General features: G+C 44.4%; 1 protein-coding gene across 2 annotated transcripts in view; it reads right to left on the bottom strand.

Moving 5' to 3' along the window:
• LOC109888546 (alpha-1,6-mannosylglycoprotein 6-beta-N-acetylglucosaminyltransferase B) overlaps positions 1-20726 on the bottom strand; it is a 145511-nt gene extending 124785 nt beyond the window's left edge. Inside the window, exons 1-2 of one of the 2 annotated variants that reach the window (XM_031829832.1) lie at positions 20059-20726; positions 14282-14394 (exon numbers count right to left, since the gene is read on the bottom strand). In XM_031829832.1, coding sequence (XP_031685692.1) covers positions 14282-14394; positions 20059-20126 — 181 coding nt within the window. In that variant the 5' untranslated portion in view covers positions 20127-20726. The remainder of the gene's footprint in view (positions 1-14281; positions 14395-20058) is intronic. The other variant, XM_031829821.1, reaches the window with a different exon arrangement.
• Positions 20727-24206: the final 3480 nt, after the last annotated feature.

Genomic DNA, 24206 nt, shown 5'->3' with positions numbered 1-24206 from the left:
TAGGTTTACCTCCAATGTACTCACATCCTACCATACCTTTGTCTGTACATTATGCATTGAATTTATGCTATCACTACTGATATATCCACAATAATTGAGAATTTCAAGTAGCATTTTTCTATGGCTGGCTGTGCTTTACACCTGGCTACCCCTACCCCGTTCAACAGCCCAGCTCTCCCCACAGGAACTCGGCCAAACCTCCCCCACTTCTCCTTCACCCAAATCTAGATAGCTGATGTTCTGAAAGAGCTGAAAAATCTGGACCCCTACATATCAGCCGGGCTAGACCCTCTCTTTATAAAATTATCTGCCGAAATTATTGCAACCCCTATTACTACCCTGTTCAACCTCTCTTTCATAATCGTCTGATATTCCCATAGATTGGAAAGCTGCCGCGGTTATCCCCCTCTTCAAAGGGGGAGACACTCTAGACCCAAACTGATACAGACCTATATCTATTCTACCCTGCCTTTCTAAAGTCTTTGAAAGCAAAGTCAATAGATTACCGACCATTTCAAATCTCACCTTCTCCTCTATGCAATCTGATTTCAGAGCTGGTCATGGGTGCACCTCAGCCTCGCTCAAGGTCCTAAACTATATCATAACCGCCATCGATAAGAGACATTACTGTGCAGCCGTCTTCATCGACCTGGCTAAGGCTTTCGACTCTGTCAGTCACAACATTCTTATTGGCAGACTCAACAGCCTTGGTTTCTCAAATGAATGCCTCGCTTGGTTCACCAACTACTTCTCAGGTGGAGTTCAGTATGTCAAATCGGATGGCCTGTTGTCCGGACCTCTGGAAGTCTCTATGGGGGTGCCACAGGGTTCAATTCTCGGGCCGACTCTCTTCTCTGTATACATCAATGATGTCGCTCTCGCTGCTGGTGATTCTTTGATTCACCTCTACGCAGACGACACCATTCTGTATACCTCTGGCCCTTCGTTGGACAACTAACCTCCAGATGAGCTTCAATGCCATACAACTCTCCTTCCGTGGCCTCCAACTGCTCTTAAATGCAAGTAAAACTAAATGCATGCTCTTCAACCGATCGCTGCCTGCACCTGCCCGCCCATCCAGCATCACTACTCCGATTCTGACTTAGAATATGTGGACAACTACAAATACCTAGGTGTCTGGTTAGACTGTAAACTCTCCTTCCAGACTCACATCAAACATCTCCAATCCAAAATTAAATCTAGAATCGGCTTCTTATTTTGCAACAAAGCATCCTTCACTCATGCTGCCAAACATACCCTCGTAAAACTGACCATCCTACTGATCCTCGACTTCGGCGATGTCATTTACAAAATAGCCTCCAACACTCTACTCAACAAATTGGATGCAGTCTATCACAGTGCCATCTGTTTTGTCACCTGTTGTGGAAAATTGCAAGATTATGTTATAATGCTTGTATTACATTATAATCATATTACATCAATATTACATCTATTGTAATAATATTACATCTATAATAATAGTATTGTGTGTGTGTTCCACTGAGGATGGGCCTCTATGAGATAGCACTTTACGATGTCTTTGGGTAATAAAGCCTAAAGAGCATTCCAGATAACATGAGCTAATGGTTCTGTTCTATGCCGTATCAGGGAGAGACGGTTCCCTTTTGGAGTAAGGGGGCCAGACACTGGTCTTTACAATGAGAACTGTTGACACAGCAGTAACTGTCTGCTATGTTTTATAGATATCTTTCAAACAAATCTTAACCTTTGTGAACTGTTCCTAAGATCTGTGGTTCGTCAGTGTAAGTTGAGAGGGGTGTATCTTGGCTATAAAATATCTTTGTACTTTTCTGTTGGTACTTTTCAATGGTTCATTAGAGAGCGCATCATTGAAAGTCAAAAAAGGCTATTGCAAAGCTCTTATTATTAAACATGTAACATATAACTCTGACTGGTGTGTAGTTTGTAACGCTGCTCATTTGGTAAAGCAGAAAAATGCCACCACACACCAAAGCCCCATATACTACCCACCACTGCGACTTGTATGCTCCCGTTGGCTGGCCCTCGCTTCATACTTGTCGCCAAACCCACTGGCTCCAGGTTATCTACAAGTCTCTGCTAGGTAAAGCCCCGCATTATCTCAGCTCACTGGTCACCATAGCAGCACCCACCCATAGCACGCGCTCCAGCAGGTATATCTCACTAGTCACCCCCAAAGCCAATTCTTCCTTTGGCCGCCACTCCTTCCAGTTCTCTGCTGCCAATGACTGGAACGAACTGCAAAAATCTCTGAAGCTGGAGACTCTTACCTCCCTCACTAGCTTTAAGCACCAGCTGTCAGAGCAGCTCACAGATCACTGCACCTGTACATAGCTCATCTGTAAATAGCCCATCCAATCTACTTCATCCCCATACTGTATTTATTTATTTATATATCTTGCTCCTTTCCACCCCAGTATCTCAACTTGCACATTCATCTTCTGCACATCCTTCCATTCCAGTGTTTAATTATATTGTAATTACTTCGCCACCATGGTCTATTTATTGCCTTACCTCCCTTATCCTACCTCATTGCACATGCTGTATATAGATTTTTCTACTGTATTATTGATTGTATGTTTGTTTATTCCATGTCGAACTGCTTTGCTTTATCTTGGCCAGGTCGCAGTTGCAAATGAGAACTTGTTCTCAACTAGCCTACCTGGTTAAATAAAGGTGAAATAAAACATGCTGTCTGTATCTAAAGTTGAACAGATTCAATATGAGAAAGTTCAACCAACCACCTCAGTCTCCTCCAACTCCTACTCCACCGAGCCACTGAGACTACTGCTGATGTGAACGACTCCATTGACTCCTCTGAGCCACAGACTACTGCTGATGTGAACGACTCCATTGACTCCCATTAGGAACATTAAACAAATCAGTCAGAGGGAAGAATAAAGAAGCCAACCCAACACAATCCATCAGATGACGAACGAGTTCTACTGAACCAGGCCTCGGCCGTGTCTCAAATGGAACCCTATTCCATTTAACCCTATATAGTGCACTACTTTTGACTGGGGCCCATAAGGCTCTATATAGGGAATAGGGTGCCACTTGGGATACACTCTGGAGATCACCACAGTAAATAATGTGTATATGAAACATGCACTAAGTACTGTAGCTCTAACATTGCCCTGAGTATGAAACAAGTATGCAAATGTATGAAAAAGTATGCAAATGTATGAAAAAGTATGCAAATGTATGAAAAAGTATGCAAATGTATGAAAAAGTATGCAAATGTATGAAAAGGTATGCAAATGTATGAAAAAGTATGCAAATGTATGAAACAAGTATGCAAATGTATGAAAAAGTATGCAAATGTATGAAAAAGTATGCACTCACTACTGTAAGTCGCTCTGGATAAGAGCATCTGCTAAATGACTCAAATGTAAAACATGTAAGCTAACCTGGCTACTCTATATCTCTCTATAATCTGTACTACACCATCATCATCAGAAAACACTTAGGGGAATATTTAGACAGTGGTGAAAAAACAATCTGAGCTGCTGTCCAAACAAATGGTTTCCCTTTAAATATAGTCAACATGTTTATTTCATAAGGGATTAGGAATATGGTTTACAGCAGCAGTTACGCAAATGTGTTCTGTGTCTTGAATCTGCATAGTTACATTGCACAGCCATATACACTGAGTGTACAAAACATTAAAGAATACCTGCTCTTTCCATGACAGACTGACCAGGTGAATCCAGGTGAAAGCTATGATCCCTTATTGATGTCACTTGTCAAATCCACTTCAATCAGTGTAGATGAAGGGGAGGAGAAAGGTTAAAGAACGATTTTTAAGCCTTGAGATAATTGAGGCATGGATTGTGTGTGTGTGCCATTCAGGGGGTGACTGGGAAAGACACAACATGTAACGATTTTTGATCAGGGTATGGTAGTACTGTAGGTGCCAGGTGTAACAGTATAGCCGTTTCACATCCGTTACACTCACCCCCCTTTTGACCTCCTTTTCTGCAGCAACCAGTGATCCGGGTCAACAGCATCAATGTAACAGTATAACTTTAGACCGTCCCCTCGCCCATACCCGGGGGCGAACCAGGGACCCTCTGCACACATCAACAACAGTCACCCACGAAGAATCGTTACCCATCGCTCCACAAAAGCCGCGGCCCTTGCAGAGCAAGGGGAACTACTACTTCAAGGTCTCAGAGCAAGTGACGTCACCGATTGAAACGCTATTTAGCGCGCACCACCGCTAACTAAGCTAGCCGTTTCATATCCGTTAAACAGGCATGCCGGTTTAGGTCAAGAATTGCAATGCTGCTGGCTTTTTCACGTTTAACAGTTTCCCGTGTGTATCAAGAATGGTCCACCACCCAAAGGACATCCGGCCAACATTTTGATTTGATTGAACCTTTATTTAACGAGGCAAGTCAGTTAAGAGCAAATTCTTATTGATGGCCTACACCAGCCAAACTCTAACCCGGAAGACAAAAGTGTAAAAGTGTGTGTGTGTCGCATCAGTATGCATTTGTGCGCGTGTTATGTGTGTGTTGGCTTATGTAGTGTGTGTGTGTGTGTGTGTGTGTGTGTGTGTGTGTGTGTGTGTGTGTGTGTGTGTGTGTGTGTGTGTGTGTGTGTGTGTGTGTGTGTGTGTGTGTGTGTGTGTGTGTGTGTGTTGGGGTGTCAGTATAAGTATGTGTGAGTGTGTGGGTAGAATCCAGTGTGTGCGCACAGTGTCAGTGCAAGAGAGTAAAAAAGGGTCAATGCAGGTAGTCTGGGTAGCCATTTGATTAGATATTTAGCAGTCTTGTTTAGCAGTCTTTTAGCTTGGGGGTAGAAGTTGTTCAGGGTCCTGTTAGTTCCAGACTTGGTGCACTGGTACCGCTTGCCGTGCGGTAACAGAGAGAATAGTCTATGACTTGGGTGGCTGGAGTCTGAACATTTTCAGGGCCTTCCTCTGACACCGCCTGGTATACAGGTCCTGGATGGCAGGGTCCTGGATATACAGGTCCTGGATGGCAAGGTCCTGGATGGCTCCAGTGATGTGCTGGGCCATACTCACCACACTCTGTAGTACCTTGTGATCGGGTGCCTTGCAGTTGCCATACCAAGCGGTGATGCAGCCAGTAGATCTTTTGAGGATCTGAGGGCCCATGCCAAATATTTTCAGCCTCCTAGGGGGAAGAGGCGCTGTCGTGCCCCCTTCACAACTGTGTGGCTGGACCATGTCCATGGTCATCCATGATCGGCTCTGTTGTCTTGCTGATGTTAATCATGTTCCAGAGGGGAGATGTGGTGTGTTGTGGAGGCTAGGAGATGATAAGAGCTCGGCATTAGGGGGCTGTTATGGTTGTGAGTGACAACTCCATCACAGTGAGACGTTGTAAACACTGGAGGCAACAGCGGGATGCATTAAGGCGTTATCACGCTGCCGTGAGAAATGCAAAACATGACAGCTAATATTGGCGGTGCCTGTGATGAGAGGTGGCAGCGCCGATTGTTGGCAGCTGAGGTGTGTGTGAGAGAGAGAGAGAGAGAGAGAGAGAGAGAGAGAGAGATAAATGGAGGGTGTGTGTTTGTGCTCGCTCAATTCCCAACAATTGAGAGAAAAGCTTCACAGGAGCTCAGTGACTCTCTGCTGGCAAACGCTCCAACTGGGGCCTTGAAACACATCTCACACTCAAGTCAACCTGTCTAACTGCTCCGCGAGGCTCAGAGAGACTCATCTTTCCTTCTATTCACAGCTCTGTTTTTCTGTTGTTCTTTTGAATTTCTTTTCACGTTGGAATCAGCTGTCAGGGCTGGCTTTGGTTGTCTGTACATCCTCCAGGGTGATAAAAGACTCAATGCAAATTAACAGAGACAGACAGACAGACAGACAGACAGACAGACAGACAGACAGACAGACAGACAGACAGACAGACAGACAGACAGACAGACAGACAGACAGACAGACAGACAGACAGACAGACAGACAGACAGACAGACAGAGAGAGAGAGAGAGAGAGAATGAGTCAGCCTCTCCCTATAGCGCTGGAGCCTACCCTCTTCTCTAGTTTTTTTACCCATTCGCTCCACTAAATTCAACATCCTTGACTGTCCATCCAGTGACATAACTCTGACAGTGTGTATACTGAAGGATGAGTTTCTATGAAATGAGAGGGGGAGCGAGATAGAGAGATGTGAAAGAGATTAAGAAAGAGGTATGAAGGATGGAAAGGGAAGAGACAGCAGAGAGGTGATTGAGTGCAAGATATGGAGGTGGAAGGACGCTGAAGGCGAGAGAGAGAGGGAGAGAGAGGTGTAAATCTTCTTCCAGCTTGAATATGGTGCATTAAATATGACATGGGAAATGAGGGCAGGGAGAGAAAAGATAGAGGAGTCACAGCTCCAGTAGTCGTTGCCTGGATCATGTCCTCTCTCTCCCAGTGCTTCCCTGAGGGGCACCCATGTCATATCCTGTCCTCCTTAGCGCCAGCTTCCTGAAATAGCACTGGAGAGCACTGGGCGAAGCCTCCCAGCAGTGTACTACTGTATGAATGAGCACTGCTTGCTAGTCTCCCAGAGACTAAGCCTACATGCTGTGAATATATCAGGCGCTAACATCTTAGCATATTGTATATCATGTGCTAACATCTTAGCATTCTGTATATCATGTGCTAACATCTTAGCATACTGTATATCATGCGCTGACATCTTAGCATACTGTATATCATGCACTAACATCTTAGCATACTGTGTAGCAGGCACTAACAATTAGTATGTCTGCCAGTCCCTAGCATTGCAGCGTTAGTATCCAACTATCTACTACTGTATATGAGCGCTGCTTGGATTGTCTCCTGGATACTAAGTCTACGCATTGTGCGTGCTGTATATCAGGCACTTACATCTTAGAGTTAGCATCTTACTATCTGCTACTGTATATGAGAGCTGGTTAGATGTTTCCCAGTGACTAGGCCCAGGCCCGGTCCTGGCTATTCTACCACCGTTAGACCCCAAACATTGTCGCTCTCCTCCCCCACAAAACTAAAATAGTGTAGTTTACACTGTCGGCACCGGCAATGGAATTTTATGAATGCCCATCCATGTGTTAGGCACAGTGAGAAATGCAGAGATATTATCTTTTTGGCTATGATGCGGCTTGTTAAAAAAAAGTATGAAAAAAAAAAAGTATGATTATCATGATTATAGCCTGATTGTCCATTTTACTTTGACCTGTCCTGTTTTTAGGGCATTTTAAGATATATTGTTTGTTAACATGGCATATTCACATCGAAGAACATTGCTTATTTTATTGGGCCCATGGGGTTAGGCTATTTGATAGGAGAAACATGCATGATGTAGCCCAAAAAGTGATCTTTCTACCGGAGGCTATTGGCGAAATGGTTTATGTTAGATCATTTTTTCACAGAATGTTGGTGGAGCTCTGCAGCAGTGCATCTCTCCAACAGCACCCTAGAGAAGCGCGCTGGGAATGGACAAGCTAAATGGGCCCTGCTTATCACGGGGCGACATCAGAGCTCACCTAAATAGCCCATATGCCACTGGTGGAGATAAATTGCCATTGTTACCGGGCAGAATTATGTGAGGTGTTATGTATTGTTGGATGTGCATCTTAGTCAGTTTAGCTCGGAAAATGCCGCCCTCGTCAATCTGTCACACCATGCGCCGCCTTATCCTACATAATGAACAGGCCGGTCCTGACTAGGTCTTCTGTAATGAACACGAGGGGAGACATGGAGCTGATTTCAAGCACAGGGCGCAGCAGGTGTTGATTGCAAAGGACCACAGGAGGAGGCAGGTAGCTGGGTCCAGGGGCAGGCAGAAGGTCATACACAGGGGGTCCAAAAGGGCAACAGTACAGGCAGGGAGAAGGTTAGTAATGTAGTCTGGGAAATCAGGCAATAGGTAGATAACAGGAAATCCGATAGGAAATCCGATACAGGCAGGGAATAGGCAAAAGGCGTCATTAGTGAGGCAGGCAAAAACTATCATACACGGGAGGAGTCAATCACAGGAAAAACAGTGCTCCGAAAGCCTTGTGTCACAAAACAAACAATACCTCACAGTGACGGGGTGCTAAGAACTGAACTAAACAGTGTGTGGTAATGACATCCAGGTGTGTGAACAGGTGATTAGAATTCAGGTGATTGGGATCTGGAGAGTGAGCGGCGTTCAGGGGATGTGTAACGGTTTTCTTGTGTTGAAGGAGAGGCGGACCAAAACGCAGCGTGGTTATTATTCATGGTTCTTTAATAAAGAAACTACACATGAATAGACTAACAAAACCAAGAAATGTGAAAAACCAAAACAGCCCTATCTGGTGCAAACACAGAGACAGGAACATAGAAATCCCCAAATCATAGAAAATCAAACTGTCCACCCCAACTCACGCCCTGACCATACTAAATAATGAATAACAAAACAAAGGAAATAAAGGTCAGAACGTGACATTATCTAGGTGTTTGAGAGTGTGAGCTGGAAAGTGGGCTGGAAAGTGAGCTGCGTTCAGAGGATCTAGTTGTTTGAGGGTGTGAGCTGGAAGCAGGCGTTACACCGACACACTGGCACAACCTAGCGTTAACAGTAACATTCCATGTATCTACTTTCATTGGGAGATGGTTGCAGAGGCTAAATGAGAGGGTTGCGTTTGACACTGCCTCTCGCTGAGGGGGAACATTCTAACCCCTGAAACTTAGAACCTCCTTTGTTTGGGAGCCGGCTATGCCACTTTTAAGATAGCGGGGCCTGGTTAGAGCGTAGGGCCAGTAACCGAAAGGTTGCAGGATCAAATCCCCAAGCTGACAAAGTAAAAAACTGTTGTTCTGCCCATGAACAAGGTAGTTAACCCTACTGTTCCCCAGTAGGCCATCATTGTATATAAGAATGTGTTCTTAACTGGCTAGCCTAGATAAATAAATGTTACATTTTAAAAAGTAAAAAATATCTGTGTCAAATAAATTAATTCCTCTTGCCTCAGAGCGATCATTACTGTCTCTTTCAAACAAAGGCAGGGAGCATTCTTCTGGCTGCGAGGGCCCGCGGTGAACAATCTTCGACACCGACAGCACAGTGAAAGATAACGAAGGGGGAAAAAGTAATAATGAATACCTCAGCAGTGCTAGCAGCTGTAGCTGTTCGTCTCACAATTAGTATTCAGTCTCACTCCAGGCAATTGATTAATGTATTCATCTCAGAGGGAACGAGAGAAGAAGAGGAGAGGGGTGAACAACTAATCTGAGTTATGCCTCGGTAGGTAAGCTCCTGGACTTTATCAGCCCGGGCCAGTAACGACAACCAAGAATGGATGTTTTTTCCCTACTTTTCTAGAAAACATGATATAGTGTAGCTTCCCACCGAAAACCATTAGAGAAATCTGAAGACTACTAATGTATCAGTGGTAAGCCCTGTAGTGAAAACTACGGGGTGTCAGGACTGGGGGGGGGGGGGGGGGGGGGATAACCGGCTTAGGTGGAGAAGCGATGAGCTAGCAACCTATGGCCAAAGTTGGATGTGCTTCGTGCAGTTGACAAGGTAATTGAGGCGGCTATAGCGTTGCAGTCACCTTGCTGGTATGGAACGAATATGAGATAAGGTTTTGCATGGAAATTCCTCATTAAGAGCGAGAGGGGAATAGTGCTTATGACACAGGAGTATAGGCCTGTTGAGTGAGGATATATTTTTCCCCCTTAACATCCACCTTCTCGCACTGTGGATGGGCTGCGGTTTCAGGGAAACGGAATGGGGGCAAATGTTGGCAAGCTGGTGATTGTAGTTATGCGGCGAGGACTTGGTGTACATGTCGAGGCAGAAGTGCTCAAGTGAAGTGCGGAACATTTTGCTCTTGGCAGAGCGCAATGACTTTCCTGAGGCTACATCACAATTGTCCACCGAACCGGTGAGTAACAGTTCGCAGGATGCAGACATCTGCAGAGTCTGGAAGAACTCTAGGCCATCTTCATGATCTATATTACACGGTGCAATCAGACACATACTATGTAGCCTGTGGATCTGCACATTACAAATATAATTAGTGTTCAACCAAATGCCTCCAGAGTCTCCATCCAATGTACTTTATTACAATTCACCTGCATACACTCCATGCCAGCTAAACTGGCCTGAGGCAAAGCAGGAAGTGTTGCTGATGCTGCTGCTCTCCCCGTGTGATTGTACTTCCTGCGGAGGCTATAGCATGAGATTGTCATGCGAGATTTGCTCGACACACGCTGATGAGGAAAGGCGCTAAGGGGGGGGGGGGGGGGATAGACACTCGCACTGATAAACAACATGGAGGGCGCATGGAGGGCGAAGGGGAATCGGGGGCAATCGGTGCGTGCCAATCACCACCTCGCCAAGAGAAGAGGGTGGCTTTCAAATGGCCTCACGTTTCTAGTGTGCTAACGATGACTGTAGTTCCTGATGAAAGGCTAGAGCTTCTATACCTGCTTTTATCACAACTGTATTCTCAAATGGTAGAGCACCACTTTCTCGGCCTTCGACTCTCTCTTTGTGCAGTGTGGATGACCAATGATAATGGTTACTGCTAATGGACCACAGTCTTCACATGTTAATGCAGCACCTTTTCACTTCTCCATTAACAGCGATCTCCCCATCTATTGGTCAGGTGCACAATGTGTCTCATCCCCTTGTCTCACAAGACAAGTCAATTGCTGTAAGCCCTATTATAACAACGACACTGTGTGCCGTCATTACAATGACTCTTTAGTTAAACAGCTCTGGTTCTGGCTGGTACTGGGACCCGCTCCATCTCCTTAGCCACGTAGGGAGCTATTACATGAATCTGTCGAGACAGAGTCTACCTCCCAGACGGCACCCTATTCCCTATATAGCCCACTACTTTTGATCAGAGCCGCATATGCCCTGGACAAAAGTAGTGCACTAAATAAGGAATAGGGTGCAATTTGGGATGCAAGCAGGAACTCAGGGAGGAGGACTGTAGCTCTTTGTCCCACTAGGGAGACAATATACACTGAGTGAGCTAGCTCTTAGACAAATATAGTACTGAAAGTGAAACATGGCGGTTTGGGGCATAAGAGACTGTCGCCTTGTTATCACTGTAAACTGCAGGGCAGAAATGGGTTTTATAGGGAACTTGCTTTGATCCAGTCGTCTCCAAACAGTATCTTACTTATATTCATGAAATATTCCTCTTCCTCCTCCTCCTCTCCCTCTGTCATTTGCGTCTAATTACTTCCTTTTCTTTATGCAGAAATTCGTTTTAAATGCAGATCTCTCAGTTATACCTTCTACTTCCTCTCAATTCATCCCTCTAACAATAATTCCTCCATTCTCTATCCCTCCTCCATTCTCTATCCCTCCTCCATTCTCTATCCCTCCTCCATTCTCTATCCCTCCTCCATTCTCTATCCCTCCTCCATTCTCTATCCTCCTCCATTCTCTATCCCTCCTCCATTCTCTATCCCTCCTCCATTCTCTATCCCTCCTCCATTCTCTATCCCTCCTCCATTCTCTATCCCTCCTCCATTCTCTATCCCTCCTCCATTCTCTCTCTCCTCCATTATCTATCCCTCCTCCATTCTCTATCCCTCCTCCATTCTCTATCTCTCCTCCATTCTCTATCCCTCCTCCATTCTCTCTCTCCTCCATTCTCTATCCCTCCTCCATTCTCTATCTCTCCTCCATTCTCTATCCCTCCTCCATTCTCTATCCCTCCTCCATTCTCTAGTTTCCTCATTCACTTGATTATTTTCTCTGTCTGTAACACGCAGGGCTTGTTGACTCAGTGCGTCTAACACGCAGGGCGGGTTGACTCAGTGCGTCTAACACGCAGGGCTTGTTGACTCAGTGCATCTAACACGCAGGGCTGGTTGACTCAGTGCATCTAACACGCAGGATTTGTTTACTCAGTGCATCTCACATGCAGGGCGGGTTGACTCAGTGCGTCTGTAACACACAGGGCGGGTTGACTCAGTGCGTCTGTAACACGCAGGGCGGGTTGACTCAGTGCGTCTGTAACACGCGGGGCTGGTTGACTCAGTGCGTCTGTAACACGCAGGGCGGGTTGACTCAGTGCGTCTGTAACACGCGGGGCTGGTTGACTCAGTGCGTCTGTAACACGCAGGGCTGGTTGACTCAATGCGTCTAACACACGGGGCTGGAGAGAGAGCGGATTTCAGCAGAGCCCAGTGAGGCAAGGCAAGTGAAAGCTGATAATCCATGGAAGCGAGAGGAGAAGAGGAGACTGTCGGTGTAACAAGGGAATAGGAATTCTACTTATACCCCCACATTGAGAACATGTGACATCAGTGCTGCGCTGGTAACAAAGCTCTCCTGTCGTTTGAGTGGGTAAGTATCTGTGTACAACAATGGACTATCAGCATATATGAGGATATAGTCGAGGTTTCACAAGGTTTCTCTATGTACTATGTGAAAACAAAAGCTTATTTTGAACTGAGTACACTTCCACCCTCACCTCTGGTGTTCTAGAGAATAGCGCCTTGTTACCGCTCTTCCTGAGGGGATTCAAGGTGACAGACTAATGCTAGTCACACTCTGTAATAGTATTTTTGTAGAAAGATTTGGAACTAGCACTTTTCTTTCAGCTTGAATCCCCTCAGGAAGAGCGGTAAAGAAGGCGCTATTCTCTCAATACCAGAGGTGAGGGTGGAAGTAACTCAGTCAAAATAAGCTTTGAGGTCTTTGTGTGTGTGTGTGTGTGTGTGTGTGTGTGTGTGTGTGTGTGTGTGTGTGTGTGTGTGTGTGTGTGTGTGTGTGTGTGTGTGTGTGTGTGTGTGTGTGTGTGTGTGTGTGTGTGTGTGTGTCTTAGCTAGACCAGTGGTTCTGCAAGTGGTGCTCGCCGGCAGAATTAAAGGGCCACTTGTTTCCAGGGCTGACTTAGAGAGAGCAGATGGAACCAGCTCTCCCATCTCTCTCTTCTCCATCTTGTCCCACATTGCTGCTGTCGCCCCATTCATTTTCTGCCAATTCATCTGACACCCACACACACAAACTCCTGTGGTAAACTTCTAGGTTGGACACTCGGCAGCGCTTAATGAGCTCGGTCCAGATGTCTCTCCAGGCAACAGTGCATGAGTGGTTAATTAATCAAGTGTGCTCTCACTCACACACACACACACACACACACACACACACACACACACACACACACACACACACACACACACACACACACACACACACACACACACACACACACACACACACACACCTCAACACTACAACATCCTCTCTCAGAGTTAGAAGGGCTTTACATCAGATTATCCTCCCTTATGAGTTGTTCATCCTCGGCTAAAGGACCTAAATCGCCTCTTGTTTTTTACTCAGGCAGTGGCGGGACAGCTGCTCGCCAGAGAGGACCCATCCCTGACTTCACAGTTCACACCTCGTAGAGTAGGAGACGGTGGGATTCGGCACAGCTCTTTCCCGTCCCGTCATTGGCCTGCAGGCCTCAGTCGAGGTCATGTGACGTCTGCAGTCGGTCAATGTGATAATGAGATTTCTGTGGTGAGATATTAAGCGGCAGTATGCAGCTTTCAGAGCCTCAGCCCCTCACAACAGCCTTCAGAAGACACTTACCAGACCCCTGATGAATCGCCAGGGTTACTGCACATACGACAAGTGCTGATGTGAGTGAGTCTGCCTTCGATGCTGCTGCAGTGTGTATGCAGACCAATGCTCGCTTAGAAGCGATGCAGTATACTGCACTGCACTCATACAGGGATATGTCTCTTTTGTGTACAGTGCCACAGGGTAGGAGTAATGGTGTTTCTGTGTGACCTACAGTAACACCACACCCACAGCTCCCTCTGACAAGACAACCCTCAATAGACAAACCCCACAGCTCCCTCTGACTAGACAACCCCTAATAGACAAATCCCACAGCTCCCTCTGACTAGACAACCCCTAATAGACAAACCCCACAGCTCCCTCTGACTAGACAACCCTCAATAGACAAACCCCACAGCTCCCTCTGACTAGACAACCCTCAATAGACAAACCCCACAGCTCCCTCTGACTAGACAACCCTCAATAGACAAACCCCACAGCTCCCTCTGACTAGACAACCCCTAATAGACAAACCCCACAGCTCCCTCTGACTAGACAACCCTCAATAGACAAACGCCACAGCTCCCTCTGACTAGACAACCCATAATAGACAAACCCCACAGCTCCCTCTGACTAGACAACCCATAATAGACAAACCCCACAGCTCCCTCTGACTAGACAACTACTAATAGACAAACTCCACAGCTCCACTTAGATAGGGCCAGCGACACACACACACTCACACAAATAGTGTTTTCTCTACCTTCTGTCCGGATGGTGAAGGGGGAGTCCCCAAGCCTCTTGGCTGAGAACTGGCCCCCCAGGGAGGTCATTAGAAAACACAGGCTGAAGAAGCCGATCCCCACCACAAATATCCTGGATGGAGGGGTGGGAGGGAAGACAAGAGAGAGGGAGAGGAGAGAGAACGCATGGACGAGAAGAGGGAGGAGAAGAAGAGAGAGTGGGAGAGAAGTGATGAAAGAGTGCGGGAGGGAGGAACGTGAAAGATTGTTGACGAGAAGAGAGAAGTATGAAGAGATAGGACGAAGGGAGGAAGAGAAGAAAGGACCAGTCAGAAAGCAGATCAAGGACAGCAGCACAGTAAAGAACATACATTAGGAAACACAGGCAATTAGACCGACCCAGCTGAGGAAATTAAAGTCAAAACGTCAGGGAACATTTTAGTTCCCGTCTCCATCCCCCTGCTAACTGGCACCCCCATCCAGGCATCCTCAGGTTCCCCAATTAGGTACAAGCAGCTCCTTCCAAAATACTGATAATTGATGTATTGTGTCACGCACACCAGAGATAAAGAGGAGGCTTCCTCCTTCATTCCCCACGGGGCTAAACGAACGATGCCGGCTGGCTGGCACATTCTGTAACGGACTATGGCAGTGAGTAGGGGAGGAGAGGAGTATACGTTGCCCACGTTTCACTCTACCTAGACATCCCTGTATGCAGAGTACGCCACAGTAGATAAACAACAGCCTCTACCCACCACTACTTTAAAATGTGCATGTCTACACAGTCAGATACAGTATGCCTCTACACTTATGCATATTCTCGGAGCAAGTGCATTGGACCGTTATAGTACGTACAGTAGCAAATGATGCAGTGCTAGCCACATACTGTATGCCTTTGTTACTGTGCCAGCAGTGGAAAGCTAGAACTCACAATAGCGAGACAAATTATTGAATAATTCATGCTGTGGCTTGACTCTGAAGCGGAGCGAGTGAAGTTTGCTAGAACGCTGGATTCCGTGAAAAATTTGACACTCCATGAACAGTAAACAGCATTGTCATGTGAGTTCAGATTTAACATACTGGGATAATTGCAAGATATTGAATGTAGAACGATGCCGTCAAGAGTGATAAAGAACGAGGGGGTGGGCTCAGTCCGGCTTTCAACTTACTCTTGAAAGTTGTGATTGTGGAACGTGAAAGGTACAATTTTGAAATTGAGTATTGCATCATCAGTTGTCCTCTTGGCATGTCAGTCATTGCATCCCTTTCAGAGAGCTATTTATAACTTGTCGGAATTGTCCAGATCAACCAGCCCATGTCAGCTAATGTTTTTTAGCCCATAGATTTGTTTGTCATGTTCGAGTCACTCAAATATCACATGAATACACATTAGACATGGCAAGACATATAGAAAGTGAGCATTAAAAATGACATCTTTTCTCTTCGCCCCGTGAACACAATGTGTAGAATTGCTTTAAAACCTGCTAAATGTTCTCTCCGCCAACAAGAGGGGTAACAGTTTGTGTCATGAACAGTGCTTGTGCATATACAAACAGACGTGGTGTGCACCCACAGGGGGGGCTCGGGATGTTCCTCAATGGTGGAAGGGGGAGGGGGGCTGAGCGGAAAGGTTTAGGAACCCCTGATTTAGACAGAGCATAATGACAGAATAAGAAGCTGAGGTAGGGAAACCATAAAAATATCAGCCTAGAACAAACAGCATGGAGACATTCATTATTGACTGTAGATATTTCTTTTTCCCCGGGAAATGGAACATTGTGAAATATTGAAATATTACATCCATCTGCTCCAGCATACTGTGCGAGTACGTCTGGATGATTCAATCGCTGTCTGGGGGAGCGGAGAGACGAATCCTGTAACAGATTTGAATCCTATAACATATTTTTTTATCTGGCGGGGGGGGGGGGGGGGGGGGGGGGGGGGGGGTTGGATTACTGCGGGGTGTATCTTGGATTATCGTCCAGTAGCCATAACTGGGATTGGGATTATTTACCTGGCTATGACCATCTGGTCACAAAGCTATTTGAGAAAGACATAGAGTTGTGGGGTGCGTCCTAGTACTGTTGAATGACTTCATTTTCTGTTCTCTTTCCTTTGGGCCACTGACCATAGGCAGGGACAGTAGTTAACAGTGGTGGAGGCTGAGGGGAGAACGGCTCATAATAATGAGTAGCGGAACCAATGGAATGGCAGCAAGCAGCTGGAAACCATGGAAACCATGTGTTTGATGTATTTGATACCAAATCACTCCGACCATGCTGCTTCTACCAATCCATGTCGTTCAGATCAGTGAGTAAACTAAGGGAAATAAGGGGAGAAGGACAGCAATGTAATACTATGTGGACGCAGTCAAACTCAGAGGGAACAGGAGCTGATTAAATGGAAAAAGCAAAGGGCTCAAGTCAACTTCTCTTTCTAATCCCTCATTTCCCAAACTTCTCCCTGTGACCTTTGGGCTTCTTTGGGCTCTATAATCCTGAACACGGCCATATGGAGTGTGTGTGTGTGTGTGTAATGTGTGTATGCATAAGTATGCTTTGCCATGGGCACGTGTACGTTGTCCCTAATGCTTCTGAATGGTGATGCAGTGTTCTTTTCAATGATGTGTGCTTCGGAGTGCATGTCTGTCAAAGCACTGCTCCCCAGTCCCGTCTCAGGGCAATCGATTCCATCTTTCCTCCCTTATTGTTTATCCCTATTTCAAAGCCCCTCCATGAGGGTGATAGAGGACCTGAGGGTGATAGAGGACCTGAGGGTGATAGAGGACCTGAGGGTGATAATAAAGGAGGATTAGACACAGAGCCTGCCGGACTCCTCTCTAATTAAAACGCTTAAAGTAAATGCTTGGGTCGGGTAATTGGATCAGACGCACAGATCCGCTATCTCCTAATTGGCTTGCCGCACGTACCTACGCTTATCAGATCTCGCCCCCAGGTTGATTGAAGTGAACCGGCGGTTGGGTTGTTTGGTGCTCAGCAGACTGTTTTCGAATAATTTGGTAGGCTGTTTTTTTCTGCAGTCTTCCGCTTACGCTCATTGTTACTGATGTTAATGGGACAATTAGGATTGCCCTCTGTATAATGATTTTTTTAATGATTTGTTTTGAATGTAGGCTAGTTCACAGAGGCAGACCAATTCTGAAATGTTTTACCACTAATTGGTCTTTTGAGGGTAGTTGATTTTTTCCCTAGTTTACATTCCCTCTTCTGCTCGTATTTTCCATATAAGCAATGGCTTTACTTACTTTTGATATTACCCTAATAAAGTTTAGAAACCAAACCTTGAGAAGGTATGCTATTATTAAGCTTTAGCTACTGCAGGCCTATGATATGAAGGCAGTGCGCCCCGGCGCTCCAACTGACTATGACAGTTGAACTTGAGGTGAGGAAGACTGTTTCAGGCCTACCAGAGTTACTCCTATAATATAACAATATAATGCTTATCTTTATACAAATTATTATTTTTTTAAATCTTTGTCTATATATGTATTTTTTAAATGACATTTTATATATATATATATATATATATATATATATATATATATATATATATATATATATATATATATATATATCCAAACTGTGCAGTGGCCAATTGAGGAATGGAAAGAGACATCGGTTAAAAAAAACGAAAACGTTTAACGACATTCGGAGATTGCCAAGCCTTCGATACTGAGTAGGGAGGGATGTGCTTTCTGTTTGTCTAGATTGACAGTCTATTTAGTGTGGTGTTGAAGTGATATTGAAGTGCCCAAAGTCAATATACTTGGATTCATTGGTTGCGTGTTGCATTGACACAAAAACCTGTTGGTGGAAAATTTGTTGCATATATTTTATATAATTAGAAATATAGCATCAAAATGTCGAAAATGTGATTGCCTGCAGTCGGCTCTGATCGTAGTGTAATCTAAATGCAGCCTGATTGAACCTCAAATCTGCACACTAGGATTCGAGGTCAAAGCCTTTGAACCAGAGAAAATTATAAGGGTTTATAAAAAATAAAAAACATTTTTACAGAATGGAGAATTTATATCAATGTTAACCCCTTGGGGGACAGGCCGAGACAACGGAGAAAATCCAGATGCACTACAGAAGGATGGCAGACCGTGACAGACTGACTTGTTACTCCAATGGTTAACGTGTATAAAATACCCCCTTCATATCTACAGTACAGTGCCTTCAGAAAGTATAAGTGCCTTCAGACTTATTCCACATTTTCTTGTGTTACAGCTTGAATTCAAAATTGATTCAATATCATCTGTTACTCCATAATGACAAAGTGCAAAACATATTTTTAGACATTTTTGCTAATTTGTGCAAATTAAATACAGAAATGGCTCATTTACATAAGTATTCACACCCCTCAGTCAATACTTTGTAGAAGCATCTTTGGCAGTGATTACAGCTTTGAGTCTTTATGTGTAAGTCTCTAAGAGCTTTCTACACCTGGATTGTGCAACATTAGCCCATTATTTATTTTTTTATTCTTCAAGCTCTGCCAAATTGGTTGTTGATCATTTCTAAACAACCATTTTCAGGTTTTGCCATAGATTTGAAGTAGATTTAAGTCTAAACTGTAACTCGATCACTCAGGAATCTTCTTTTTAAGCATTTCAGTATAGATTTGGCCTTGTGTTTTAGGTTATTGTCCTGTTGAAAACATGTATTAATCTCCCAGTGCCTGGTGGAAAGCAGACTGAAGCAGGTTTTCCTCTAGGATTTGACCTGTGCTTAACTCCATTCCGTTTATTTTTTATTCTGAGAAACGCCCCAGTCCTTAACCACTACAAGCATACACATAACATGATGCAGCCACCACTCTGCTTGAAAATATGGAGACTGGTACTCAGTAATGTCAATTGCATTGACAAATGTTATGCTGTATTACTTCAGTGCCCCGTTGTAAACAGGATGCATTATTTTCACTGAGTTAAGGTTAGTATTGTGGAATAACTACAATGTTGTTGATCTGTCCTCAGTTTTCTCCTATCACAGCCATAAACTCTAACAGTTTTAAAGTCACCATTGGCCTCGTGGTGAAATCCCTGAACGGTGTATTTCCTCTCTCCGGCAACTGAGTTAGGAAAGACGCTTGTATCTTTGTAGTGGTGGACTAGGTGTATCGAAAAACATGACTCGATTTTGACATTATGAGGTATTGTGTGTAGGTCCTGGTCAAAAGTAGTCCACTATATAGGGAATATGGTGCCATTTGGGAATATGGTGCCATTTGGGAATATGGTGCCATGCTAATGAAGCAAACCAAGCGATAAGCATCTTATTACCGCTCGTTAGCTCGCTAGGTTGATAATGCGCTTTACGTGCTTCCTGTTGACATACGGATACAGCTGTGAACACCGGAATGTAATCTCTAATTTAATCTCGTTTCTCTGTTAGAGGAGGGAAAAAAACAGCTGGTGTTGTCGGGAGACTCCGTCAACAGATTACCAAACACACTCACGCGCATGCAGGATGGTGGATGAAAACACCCATGCAGGCACACGTACTGCTGCCAATTTATCCGTTTATTGCAATATAATTATGGTCAGGGATTAGGTGTAGCCTATAGACATGCTGGTGATTCAATACACTCATTCTCGGTTAAATTAGGTTAAATGACAAATAACCTTTCAGTTAAATAACAATAAGTTGGGCTTTTAAAAAGAAATGTGCTATTCCATGACAATATATTCATTTGTAACACATGTGCCGGGTGTAATAAATGAATACCAAAGCCTAGAGTGGAAATATTAGGCTACACATTCTTTGTCTCTTACCTGAAAGGTTTGAACGTCACAAGCCATCTTCTAACCATTATTTTACCGTCGATGTTGCCAGTAATCATTTCCCAAAACACGCAACCAAACAAGCGACCCCCGACATCGTTAACCTCGCAACCTGGGCCTCAACTAGGTGCTGAAACTGCTGCACGCCGCCTGCGTTTTAGGGATTCAACGTTTTAGGGGTTCAACGTTTTACGGGTTCAACTCCTAGAAAATAGTCAGATGTAATATTTTATCCATAAGTTTTCGTTTAATTGAATCCGCGAACAGTATCTTAAACCAGAGTTCTGACTTCTTGAAAATCTGAGCGAAGTCTGTGTTTTTAATCCTACGATTCAGATTGCATTATGTCACTTTGCAAATTTAAAAAAATCTCGATTTTAGTCGCTGCAGATTGTCCGGGTAACTGGAACGATATGGTCTGTCGCGTGTTAGAGCAGCATTCCTCAAAGCAGATGTGGAAGAAAATTTAGACCGAATCAGTGCAACTTGGTCTCCAAAATCCCTGTTCCCAATATGTACACTCAGAGAACGAAGTCTATTGGGCGCCTTTCCTCTCTGAAGAAAGCAATGAACTAATGCGCCTTAGAGCGTTTGTCCTCCCGTATCCTTTGAGGGCTTTACTCAACCTCCTTTCCACGCGAGTGCTTTTGGGTGTCTGGTTCGGGAGGGTTGAGAAATTGAGGTGCGTTTGATAGTTAGGGTGCTACCTTAAGCACACGATTCGTTATAGCGCCATCTACGGTTTTTGTTCAAGACACCTTGTGCCACCAGTGACATGTATATCAATTAAAGTTTTGCTGACTTGGATAATTATTGTGCAAAAATCGACAATTTCGTTACCATGACTTGCATTGGTAATTTTATAATATTGCATATTGTAAAACTATTTGTCCGGTAGCTCTTTCAAACAAATATTTGTGTAAGCTACTCATATTCCAATGTCTCTTCAAATAAATGCCACGCTGATAGCCCATCCAGCGGCGGAGATGTTCATCCTCCGTTATAGCTGTCGCTGTCTATTTCAGGACCATGGACAGCGACCAAACTCTACGTCGATTCGGATGCAACAGTGACACCCAGCGGTCACTTGAACGGCGAACATAAATTCGTTTCATAATAACGACATTCCCTTATATTATACTGCAATGTTGCTTCATTGGTATAGTGTTTATATCTGCATCCAGAATACACTGAGTTGTCCTCTATTAAGGTAAGAAGTTAGTGGTTTGATTAACTATAAACTTGTAAACGGACACTGAATTTGTGGCATTTCATCTAGGGAAGATACAGTAAATTGTTGAGCTGCTCAAACCGCTGAACGTGAAACTATCATCAGAATTGAATCTGACACACAATAAGCTATAAGACTACTCTGCACATTCCCTGTGGGCCTGGAATGGGCCGGGGTATAAAAAAACAACACCAAAAAGGAGAGAAAATCATATTCAGACACATCACAAGTCCTTTCACACTTTCCAGCTCTCTGAATCACTGGTGCAGTGGAGCAGAAATCAGCACAGAGCGAGTCAGTGAGAGCAGATCTGTAGGGGCCCAAATGCAGATGACAGAAAATAGAAATCTCCAGCCCAGTCATGCATGAGAGAGAGAGACACTGATGTGTCATTTTGACTGACAGGCAGCACATTGGCCCTCCAAATTAAGGTACATGATCACTGGTTCAGGGACTCTGTCTTGCTCTATCCTCAGTCTGTTGTGGAAAAAACACTATTGTGAATTAGGGATACCTGTTATGATGATTTTACACTCTCTACCGAAATGCACAGGAAGGTAATATAACTCTCCATATTGCGCGGCATACTCCTGTGGCGGACCATGTGTTGCTTCCAGCCTGTCACAAATGGATGACAAAATATAATTCTACTATATCCTCTCCATGTCCCCTGCAACTACTTGTGGATGTTTGCACACACACACACACCATGAACGAGAAAAGAGATCAATGCAGTCTAAAGATCATTCTGTCACAGACATACACTCATTTGCTCTGCTGTGGCACGGGGCTCCACTCCTCACAGTGGGCGCAAATAACCCTTAACACCATTGGCGGTTTACGGAGGCACGTAGTGTTATGGCTAAACCTGCTCCGTGTACAGTTCTGCACCATAGTGGATCCAACCCAATGTTCAGTACCTGCTATCATTCTGGCACTCAACGCACAATGGCAACCATCATTATAGCTACAGACTGTGCAAGAGTGTATAAATCCCTGGTCCTTGTCAGAGTGTTATGCTTGAGGGATGTATAACATTGAAATCAGCATAACTGGTGTCATCCATATACCATACCAATACACTGTAACAGTAGACAGAGACAGGAGGGAGTATGGTGCCAGAATCAGTAACAGAAAATAAGCCATTTTTAACTTTTTTTTTTAAAGCTAGAGAAATTACCAGGGGCCTTATTTATATAAAACAAATATATTAGATTTATACTTGAACTTAGTCGTAAGATAATTTCCGACAGTGTGCTTACGTTGGATTCATAAAAGACACTTGCTTCCGCAGGTTTTAAGAAGCCCATTTGTCATTTACCCACCTGTGATCTATAAAGCTCAAATGACCTTAAAATTGACGGCACCTGCCCTTCAGCAGTCCGATGGTGCGCTCTTACAACCGACCTTGTTCTGCCGTGCGCCAAATTGTAGCGCATTTCCTCTGCTGTTCTGCGACCAGTCGTTGTGTTACATTCTTTTGCACGGTTAATGGGCTATTATACATATTTTTTTAATAACTCACCGAGAAGCCACCCGCCTCCACTCTCACCAGCTTCTAGACGCAGGCCTACTCTGATGTGGCACAGAATGAACGAGTGGTGCGTAGACCCTGGCCACTTGGAGCATATATTGAGTAGTCGTAAACAGGCATCACAAATTATTTGAACATTCAATGAATGGAAATTATTCCTGTTAACATATACATGTTAATCTACAGACGGTGCGCGTAAGGCAATATGTGTGCAGTTAACTGCACTTATGACCCCTGGGAAATGAAATGAGCGGACAAACTCGGCTTCCTCGCGCGTCTGTTCGTCGGCTGAAAATGGGAAACTAATGTATCTCGTGGACAATACGTGTGGAATCACCTCGATCACCTGTGGCAGGATACGGCTGAATGATGGCTGTGATATACCCACGTACAAATCTAACAGAACATTTCTTGGGAGACAATAGCGATTTACAAGCCATGGATCATCATGCGCAAAAAAGTCATTCCGGTCTTTGAAAACTCTCTCCCTTCCAAGCACGGTTTTCAATGTCTTCCAATAACGCAAGAACAGCCATGGTTACTTTTTTCTAATTTGACACACTATTTATAGAACATCCATCCTGTTTTTAATTCAAAACACATAGCGTCTGGCAATTAATTCCTCACACCTTTAATGGATCATACTTAACACATTGTTCATAAAGCTGCCGCAAAGTTCAGAAAACAAGTACTGTAGTTATTTATAAAACCTTACTTTGACGTGAAATGATCTTATCTCTACGCAAAGTCTAGACTTGACATGAGTGATTTTCCTGCTGGTTATGTAGGGTTATTGCAGCTTGGGACACTGCCGATTTTGCAGGTTTTCCTACTTACAAAGCATGTAGAGGTCTGTAATTTTATCATGGGTACACTTCAACTGTGAGAGACAGAATCTAAAACAAAAATCCAGAAAATCACATTGTATGATTTTTAAGTAATTAATTTGCATTTTATTACATGACATGAGTATTTGATACATCAGAAAAGCAGAACTTAATATTTGGTTCAGAAACCTTTGTTTGCAATTACAGAAATCATATGTTTCCTGTAGTTTTTGACCAGATTTGCACACACTGCAGCAGGGATTTTGGCACACTCCTCCATACAGACCTTCTCCAGATCATTCAGGTTTCGGGGCTGTCGCTGGGCAATACGGACTTTCAGCTCCCTCCAAAGAATTTCTATTGGGTTCAGGTCTGGAGACTGGCTAGGCAACTCCAGGACCTTGAGATGCTTCTTACGGAGCCACTCCTTAGTTGCCCTGGCTGTGTGTTTTGGGTCGTTGTCATGCTGGAAGACCCAGCCACGACCCATCTTCAATGCTCTTACTGAGGGAAGGTTGTTGGCCAAGATCTCGCGATACATGGCCCC

The sequence above is a fragment of the Oncorhynchus kisutch genome, linkage group LG1 (genome assembly GCF_002021735.2).
Source record: "Oncorhynchus kisutch isolate 150728-3 linkage group LG1, Okis_V2, whole genome shotgun sequence".
Lineage (NCBI taxonomy): Eukaryota > Metazoa > Chordata > Actinopteri > Salmoniformes > Salmonidae > Oncorhynchus > Oncorhynchus kisutch.
The sequence above is the reverse complement of the archived record's forward strand: the minus strand, read 5'-3'. Positions and strand labels throughout refer to the sequence as shown.